At 50.3% G+C, this 9,283-nt stretch overlaps 1 protein-coding gene across 1 annotated transcript; it reads left to right on the forward strand.

Moving 5' to 3' along the window:
- The first annotated feature begins 1,305 nt into the window (after nucleotides 1–1,305).
- On the forward strand, nucleotides 1,306–8,174 carry LOC124232896 (cytochrome P450 2A13-like). The gene is given in 11 exon segments (XM_046649805.1): nucleotides 1,306–1,496; nucleotides 1,499–1,560; nucleotides 1,843–2,005; nucleotides 2,888–3,037; nucleotides 3,280–3,440; nucleotides 4,649–4,825; nucleotides 5,112–5,114; nucleotides 5,884–6,022; nucleotides 6,476–6,663; nucleotides 7,269–7,410; nucleotides 7,954–8,174. Coding segments are annotated over 11 exon segments (1,482 nt in total). The 5' UTR covers nucleotides 1,306–1,381; the 3' UTR covers nucleotides 8,136–8,174.
- Nucleotides 8,175–9,283: the final 1,109 nt, after the last annotated feature.

The raw sequence follows: 9,283 nt of genomic DNA on the forward strand, positions 1-9,283 counted from the left end.
AGAGCAACTGTCATTATTAGTAAGGAAGAATGACAAAGAGGGAAGGACAGCAGGGCTACTCATCTTTTCTCTACTTCCACTTTCAAAATCCCTGGACCCATCTCTGTTCCCGACACTGGACTTTACCCAAATCTCTCCTGCTATAGTTCCCTCTGTCAGCTAATAACAGCCCTGAAAAATCAGGAATTACCTCTAAAGGGAGCTTCAGACATCCTCAAATACTTACCTTCTCTTCTCAAATACTCCCTTTACATTGGTGGGAAAACTCAGTCCCAGAAAGGGGGCATAAGAGTGCAGAGCAGGAGAGACGGGAGTCACATGTGGGCCGTGTACCCAGTCTCTGTTTTCTGTCCCCTTATGCCTATATATAAAATGGGAAACATTAAGAATGACAATAATAACAGTAATGAGGTAATCAACCTAGTGAGCTTCCTGAAGGATCTGGGAAGGGGGCCAGTGGAGCTCTCCGTAAATTATAATGCTTGAGACAGTAGGTACTTTTTGGTATCATGCTGGTAGTTTTCATCACTATTTACACAAGTCCTGCCAAGTCCCTCTGCCAACTAGGATCATACTTCTCTCCTATTCTGTGGAAATTTTCACTGAAATGTGACTCTGGACTTCAACCTCTTTTCCAACCAGAGATGGGCAATTCTGTCACCTATCCTGACCTTGCTTTGCCATCTCACTGAGGATTCTGGGCAGTAAGAGGTGGCAATGTGTCCAAAACAACAGTGGGTCAGTACCTGGGGTCAGGTGCTGACTCACTGATCCAGCTGCACTCTCTGTATACTTTTCCACCCAGGAACCCCACAGCCACAGCCTGGGGTTCTTCCTCACCTCAAGATCCTCAAATCCATTCCCCGGAACCTCACCTCCTGAGACCTTTAAACCTACATCCCTCCTCAACAAAAGACCTCCAAATCAAGAACCACACATCCTACCTCATTCCAAAATCCTAAATCCAGATCTTTAGATTCTTCCCTCTTGAGACCCCAAAATCCACAACTTTTGGTTGCCTTCTCACACTGAGACTCCAAATCTCAAGCTCAGGACCCTCTTCACCATGCAAATACTCTAAGCATTCAGTTGTGGCATTTATCTACCGCTTCCCATACTGAAGTCCACAGCACTGGGGTGGCCCCTCTTGAGGGGCCACAAATTCAGTTTTGGGCCCAATCCCTGTTCATCTGCCCTGGGGTCCCCCTCCTCCTTCCCTGCTGGCTGTGCCCAAGCTAGGCAGGGAGTATGGTTGGAGGTGTAGTTTGGAGGTGAAATGAGACAATTACACCATCAGGACCAAAATCCACCATCTCTCCCAGGTAGTATAAAGGCAAACCTTCCCAGCCATCGCCATCTGGCTGTCACTTTCAGGGCCACCATGCTGGCCTCAGGGCTGCTTCTGGTGGCTTTGCTGGCCTGCCTGGTTTTAATGGTTTTCATGTCAGTCTGGTGGCAGAGGGAGCTCTGGGGAAAGCTGCCTCCTGGACCCACCCCATGCCCTTCATCGGGAACTACCTGCAGCTGGACACAGAGCAGATATGCGACTCCCTCATGAAGGTGCCATCAGAGGGAGATGGGTGGAATGGTGTGGGGGTGTGTGCCTAACCAGTTTGGCTAGGATTTTGAGGCAGAGGATTGACAAAGTTGGACCAGAGTTTCAGGAAAGGGGAATTTTGAAGGTTCAGCATCAGGATCCTAGGCAGGAAACACCAGATCTTGGGATCTCCAGCCTCTTGCCTGTGAGAACCTATGGGGAAATGCATCTTAGTGCTTGAGGCCTGGGTACAGGGCCAGTTCAGAGTTGGGGCTGCTCCCTCTAACCACTCCCACCTCCATCAGATCAGCAAGCGCTATGGGCCAGTGTGCATGGTTCACCTGGGGCCCCGGAGGGTCGTGGTGCTGCGTGGATACGAAGCTGTAAAGGAGGCTCTGATAGACCAGGCAGAGGAATTCAGTGGACGAGGAGAGCTGGCCGTTGCTGACCGGATCTTCAAAGGCTATGGTGAGAGGGACTGGTGGGGGAATGTGGGCAGGCTGACTTTGTGACCTCAGTGGGGTCTCCAGTCTTCTTCTTGCTCCCCCATCCCCTCAGGCTGTGACAGAGCCTTCTTCTGTCTTCTCTGGCCCCATCTCTGTTCATTGGTGCCTCTTCTCTTGTCTCTAAATTATCTTAGAGTTTATGCCTCTCTGCTTCTCCCTGCCTGTCTCTGCCCCATCTCTCTGTTCCTTCTCACTAGATGTCTCTTCTTTCTCTGTAACTGTTAGAACCTCTTGATTTCTGCTTTGGAACCCTTGTCTTCTGTCACCGTGTGTCTTTTGTCTTTTTCTTCTTCTCAGCTTCTGTGCTTCCTTGTGTTTCTCTCTCCCTCTCCCACTCTTTCTCCTTCCTTAATCTTAGAATCTCACATTATTTCTGCTTCAAAGTCCCCATGCTTCTGTCTCCTGGTGAGTCTCTCCTCTCTCCAGACCACCTGTGTTTCTCTCTCCATATTTTCCTTTCTTCTCTAGGCTCAGTTTTAGAATGTTTCACAATTTTATATATACCTCTCAAAACTCCACATATCTCACTTGCCTCCCTCCCCTCCCCTCTTCTCATGAGTGTCTGTATATCTCCGTTTCTCTGTGCATCTGTCTTGCTTCTCTCCTTCTGATTCTTTTCTTCCAAGTCAGTCTCTCTTTCTGTATTTCTCTGACTCTGAGTCTCTATATCTCCCTCTTTCTGCTGTTTCTCTCTCTGCTGGCTTTCTCTCAGAGTCTCTCCATCTTTCACCTGCTCCCTCTCTCTCTGCTCAGCTCTCCCTACTTCTCAGGATCCCCTGGGGCTGGTCTGTGTTGTGCCCCTGCCCCTCTCTGCCCTTTCTCCACTCCTATGCTCCCTCCCCAGGCGTGGCATTCAGCAACGGGGAGCGGGCCAAGCAGCTCAGGCGCTTCTCCATCACCACACTGAGGGACTTCGGAGTGGGTAAGCGTGGCATTGAGGAGCGCATCCAGGAGGAGGCGGGCTTCCTCATTGAGGCCTTCCAGAGCATGCGTGGTGAGTGGGGGACCCTGGAGTATTCGGGAAGGAGGAGAAAAACACCTGATGGGGACACATGCATTCTTGCCTGGGAAGGGGACTAGGTTGGGGGAAGGTGTCAGGCTTTCAGCTCTGGGGTCTGGTGCTGGAAAGTTTGGCTCTTCACGTCAGTGGCTCCCTCAAATTTTCAGACTGGCAACTGACTGCTGAGTTGACTCTTCCCCAAATCCATCTCTCCCCGATCCCATCCCACTCCCCAGGCAACTTCATTGATCCCACCTTCTTCCTGAGCCAAGCTGTCTCCAATGTCATCAGCTCTATTGTCTTTGGGAACCGCTTTGACTATGAGGACAAAGAGTTCCTGTCACTGCTGCGTATGATGCACGGAAGCTTCCAGTTCACAGCTACATCTACGGGGCAGGTAACCCATCCCAGTATGGCTCTACCAGGTCCCTACTACAACATGCCAAGTCCTCTTCCACGTGGAGACAGGTGTCCCAAACTCCCAATCTCCTCCAGACAAGGTCCCTCAAGTCCAGCCCCGACTCTTGGACAACTGGACAGTTGCATCAGATTCAGGACAGGCTCCCAATACCCAATCTCCACTGACACCTGGATATCTCAACAGATGCCCTGATCCCCCCCCCCCCCCCCACACACACACAAAAGCAAACCAGAGCCTGCAGGCAAGATTCATGCTTTCAACCAAGTTCTCTCGCTTGGGCAGGTGTTTCCATCCCAACTTACCTTAATACCTCACAGGTGCCCCTTGTTAAGATATTCCTTCTTTCCATCTGAATTTCTTAACATCTGGAATAGTAACCACCTCAGCCCACCCCCTAAATACCTGAACACCTGGTGCTGCAAAATGAAGCCCACCAAAATCATTTGATATCTACACACATATCCAAACTAGTCCACTGGAATATCTAGACAAAAGCCTGCTGTCTAGCCCACTAAAATATCTGAACATCTAGACAGGTACCCCAACGAAGACCCCTAAACACTTAAACACCTGGATAGATTGTTCCACAAACACCCAAATAAATGTCCCTCAACCCAGCCCTGTTAAACACCCATAGAAAGGACCCTTATCGGGCAATTTGAATATCTGAACACCTGAAGAAGTATCTCCTCCACTTTAACACCTGCACTTCAGCACAACTTTACTACCTGAACACCTGTACAGAAGCCTCCAATCTAGATCCCCAAAATATCTGCACAGTTGTCTCCTACTGAGCCCACCTGAATGTCTAAACACCTAGACAACTGACCGCCCACACCAGTGCCACCTGAATAGGTAAACACTTGGACAGGTGTCTCCCAACCCAACCTAACCTGAATATTTGAAAATCTAGATCTGTGCTCCCATCCAGACCCATCTGAATATCTGAACCCTGGATATGTGTCTCAATCCATCTCACCTAAATTCTTAGACAGGAATGCTCACACTTACCTCATGTGAAAACTTAGATATCTATTCCCATCCAGCCCCATCTAAATACCTCAACACCTGGGCAGGTGCCTTTAACCCAGTGCCTTCCTGGCCCTGAGACAGGTCCCACTGCCATCGAGTCCTGCCCACTAACAACTGTCCTTCCCTTTTCTTCCTCTGTCCCCCACTCTTAGCTCTATGAGATGTTCTACTCAGTGATGAAACACCTGCCAGGGCCACAGCAACAGGCCTTTAAGGAGCTGCAGGGCCTGGAGGACTTCATAGCCAAGAAGGTGGAGCAGAACCAACGCACCCTGGATCCCAACTCCCCGCGCAACTTCATCGACTCCTTCCTCATCCGCATGCAGCAGGTACACCCCAGCAGCCAGGTGGGCAGGTCCAAAGCCAGGCAGAGGGAAATCAGGCTGGGGATGGAGGAGAACAGAGGCCCATTCGAATGAGTCCCCTATCACAATAAACCTCACAATCCAAGTTATAATTAGCCGCCACTGTTCCATCTACTGAGCCCTTACCCAGGGCCAGTCGTGTGCATGCAAATCATAACAGCAAGCACTTCCATAACACTACCATGTGCCAGGCACTATGTTAAGTGCTTCACGGTATTCGCCTACTTAAAACTCAGAACAGCTCTTGAAGGAGGTTCTATTATGACCGCAGTTTTACAACTGAGGGAAGTGAGGCCTAGGGAGTATAAGTGGACTGCCTGATGTCACACAGCAAGGAAGCAGTGGAACTAGGTTAAATCCTGGTGTCCTTCACGTTTGGCCTGGTGCTTTTAGCCACCATGTTCTCTTACCTTTCGTACCCTGGTTATCAGATGCACCTGTGCGGACAGGTGACTTTCTTTACCATGAGACAGTGGAGGGGGGGGTGTCCCCTCCCCCATCTGGAGGTCAATCTCGCTTTTGTGAAGAAAGGAGAGGAGACTTTATGGAGTCTCGAAGTTCAAGGTGAAAGGAGCAAGGGAGGGATTTCTCCATAGTAAGGTTCAAGAATTTTAGTGAAGGAATAGGATGCTGTTGCTTAAAATTCTGTGTCTGTGTCTCAGAAAATTGGTCTCTCTTTAACCTTCTCTGAATCATTCTATCATGCCATCTCTGTGCCTCTTTTTCACTCAGTGTCTCTCACTATCCCTCTCTTTCTAAATATTCCTACCAAAAAAGGTGACCACTAAGCTGATAATTAAAAGACAGATAGTCAGCCAGCAGAGAATGTGAGAAGAGCAAATCAGGCAGAGCCACCAGCCAGGGAAAAGGCTTGCAGACCAGAGAAAGCCTGGCAGAACTAGGATCCCTCTTCCCACCTTTGTTCTGGATTTAGGAGAAGCAGGCCCTAAAGAAAAACCTCAGAAGGGCCCTGAGACCATGGAGGAGTGAGCTTGTCCTGAAGCCTCCTCTCGCTGCGGGAGCAGAAGAACCCCAACACGGAGTTCTGCTTGAAGAACCTGGTGCTGACCACGTTGAACCTCTTCATTGGTGGCACAGAGACGGTCAGCATAACCCTGCGTTATGGCTTCCTGCTGCTGATGAAGCACCCAGATATAGAGGGTACGGCTGGAGGGTGCATGAAAGTGGGGGTCACAGATCCTCAAAAATCCTGTAAGCCCACGGCAATGTTCCCAACTCTCTCAGATCCCCGGATCCTCAGACACGCCCTGCTATCCCGAGACTGGGTGATATTTAGCTGATGGGCACCAGTCAAGTTTCACCAGCTGTTAAAATATTTGAAATATCAGAATTGATTGGATGGCTCCTATGCTAAGCCTACCGAGTGCCACTCCCTGCCCTGATTGCAGACCATCCCCAAAGACTCCTCCCTTGGACTTTTCCTATGATTCTGGTACGATCAGGTGAACAGAGACCTGGGCTAACAATGCGTATGGCAGATGTCTGTTTTGAACACGTAAATGTCACAAATGGACGTATAGTTGTTCACACTTGGACTATCATCCCGGCCCTCAGACCCCTAGATACCTAAACATAGTCCCTTCCTCCCCCCAGCCAAGGTTCATGAGGAGATTGATCGAGTGATTGGCAAGAACCGTCAGCCCAAGTTTGAGGACCGGGCCAAGATGCCATACACAGAGGCAGTGATCCACGAAATCCAAAGATTTGGAGATGTGATCCCCATGAGCCTGGCCCGTAGAGTTACCAAGGATATCAAGTTTCGGGGCTTCCTCATCCCCAAGGTGCTGCTCTGCCCTGCCTAGAGGGACCTCCAATCTGCTCCCTGTGACCCCATCCCCCTTAGAAGCTCCTCAGCCCCTGTCCGACTCCCTCAGTCAAAGACTCCCAACCACCACATCCCTTCAACCTTCCCACTCAGAGACTCCTGAATTCCATCTCTCCGCCGACCTCTTGCCTCAGGGAATATGAACCCCATGTTCCCCAAATGTCCTCTCTCAGAGAACATGAACCCCCATGTCACTCCAGCCTCCTGCCTTGAGAGACATGAACTGCTTGTCCTCCAGACCTCAAGCCTCAAGAGTCATGGAATTCGTGTTCTTCAAACTTCCCTTCTCAGGGAAGAAACTTCCCGTCCCCTGAACTTCCTATCTCAGAGACTATGACCACCCATTACCCCAAACCTTTGGCCTCGGAAACACAGACCCCATGAAGCACAAACTTCCTACCTCAGGGACGTGAATCTCAAGTCCCTCAAAGGACCCGAACTCCCATGTCTCCCATTTCTCTTTATCTGGGCTGCTCAAATTCCCCCTCCAACCCCCATGGGCTTTCTGCACACCCATCTCCTACTCTGCCTTATCAAATCCTCTGGCCTCCTCCCCACCAGGGCACTGAAGTGTTCCTTATGCTGGGCTCCGTCCTGAGAGACCCCAAGTTCTTCTCCAATCCCCACGATTTCAACCCCCAGCACTTCCTGGATGAGAAGGGGCAGTTTAAGAAGAGTGATGCTTTTGTGCCTTTCTCCATTGGTAAGAGACCACTATCTGCTGCCAAGCCACCACTCACACCCAACGGGGACTCCTTCTTTTTCTGAGGTGTAGCCTGGTATCCTTCTCCACCTTGGAAGTCCCTCTTAGAATCTACCTTGGAGGCAACCAGTTGCAACTACCCTAACTACCAAGTACCTGGGTCCAGGAAAAAGCAAAGGGATGCTTATACCCCTTTCAGAGCTGGGGAAAACCAAGGCCTAGTGTGAGTTAGAGATTTGTCCCAGGTCACTTAAATTCTTCAGATGGCTGGGAAGGAGATGACAGCATAGCAGCCATATTTGAGAGCATATTCAAGGAGAAGGGGCATCTAAAGTTCTCATTGTTACAGCTTGGTATAGCTCACCCCCATCCCAGGTACACTGGAGAATGAGGCTCAGAGAGGGTTAGAGACTTCTCAGAAATGTCTCAGGCCACGATATTCCAGCCCCTCCTCCCGGAGAGAATGCAGCTGGCGTCTGGTAGTGGGTCGAGTCAGTGGTGAGAGTTGGCCTCACCTCCACACCTCCCATCTCGTCTCTTCAGGAAAGCGGCACTGCTTTGGAGAAGGCCTGGCTAGAATGGAGCTCTTTCTCTTCCTCACCACCATCATGCAGAATTTCTGCTTCAAGCACTCTCAGTCGCCCCAGGATATCGACGTGTCCCCGAAACACGTGGGCTTTGTCAGCATCCCAAGAAACTACACCATGAGCCTCCAGCCCCGCTAAGCCAGGGCTGTGCCAGGACAGGGCTAGTGGGAGCAGGAATTCGGGGAGAGGGAGCCTGGGTTTGGCTAGCTGGAAGGTGGGGCCAGCGGGAGGGGCGGGGCTAAGGAGGGGGTTGGGCTGGGGGGAGTTTCGAGGGGCAAGGTGGATAGGAGTGGAAGAAGAAAGAGAACGGGCTGTGTCTGTTCACCTTGCTAGAGCTAGCTCCTTCAGAGCTGGGGTGAGAGGAAGGGATACCTTACCCTAGATTGTGAAGAAGAAGAGCAGCTATTATTTACTGAGCAAGTGCTCCGTGTCAGCTCTCTGCTGAAAGCATTACACGCTCACCTCACTTAATGCTCACAAACCTGTAAGACAGGGATCAGTGTTCATGCCATTTTACAGTTGACAGAGCTGAGGCTCAGACAGATGAAGTCTCTGTCCTGGGTCCTACAGAACACAGTAAGTGCCCAGCAAGTACTTGACCACAGATCTGTGCAGGGATCGCTCTACTTGGCCCACAGTCTATTGGCTAGATTCTCAAAAGACACCCCTTCCTCACACGAAAAACAGCAGTTTAGTTTATTACTGAACAGCCTGAACAGCTCTGTCCAGGGGCTTTTTTCCAGAACCCTGACAGGCAGCTGACCTGGCTTCACTACACACTTGCCCACACTCTTGCTCATTCGTGCACACTTTGGATGCCAGGGAATACTTCATGCCTCCCACCAGATAAGGCCACTGTGTCAATCAGAGTCAGACCTGGGGACAGTAGTCAGACCTCTTTGTGAAGTGGTTGAGGGAGAGAAACACTTTCAGAGAATTCTAGGAGAACTTTAGTCATAGCACAGCCATGTGCATGTGTGTGTGTGTAAGCAGGCATGTGTGCATACTGGGATATGATTGTATGTTGGCCTGAGAGTATGGATGAACTCATATTTCCTATGAGATTTTGAAGGCAGGGCTCTGTCTGATGGATCTGGGGTCTTATCTCCAGATCTGGGACTTAAGTGTCTCAGAGTCACCTGCCTCCTCTTGAATACGTTAGTGTATGTTCCCTTAGAAGCGGCATCGGCCTTAGGTCCGTGTGTTAGATCTAGAGTCAGATGTAGCCATACATCTAAATGCTACACAGACCCCACCCTCACAAAACTTGCTGGACTTGAAGGACC

The sequence above is a fragment of the Equus quagga genome, unplaced genomic scaffold, assembly GCF_021613505.1.
Source record: "Equus quagga isolate Etosha38 unplaced genomic scaffold, UCLA_HA_Equagga_1.0 145786_RagTag, whole genome shotgun sequence".
NCBI classification, from domain to species: domain Eukaryota; kingdom Metazoa; phylum Chordata; class Mammalia; order Perissodactyla; family Equidae; genus Equus; species Equus quagga.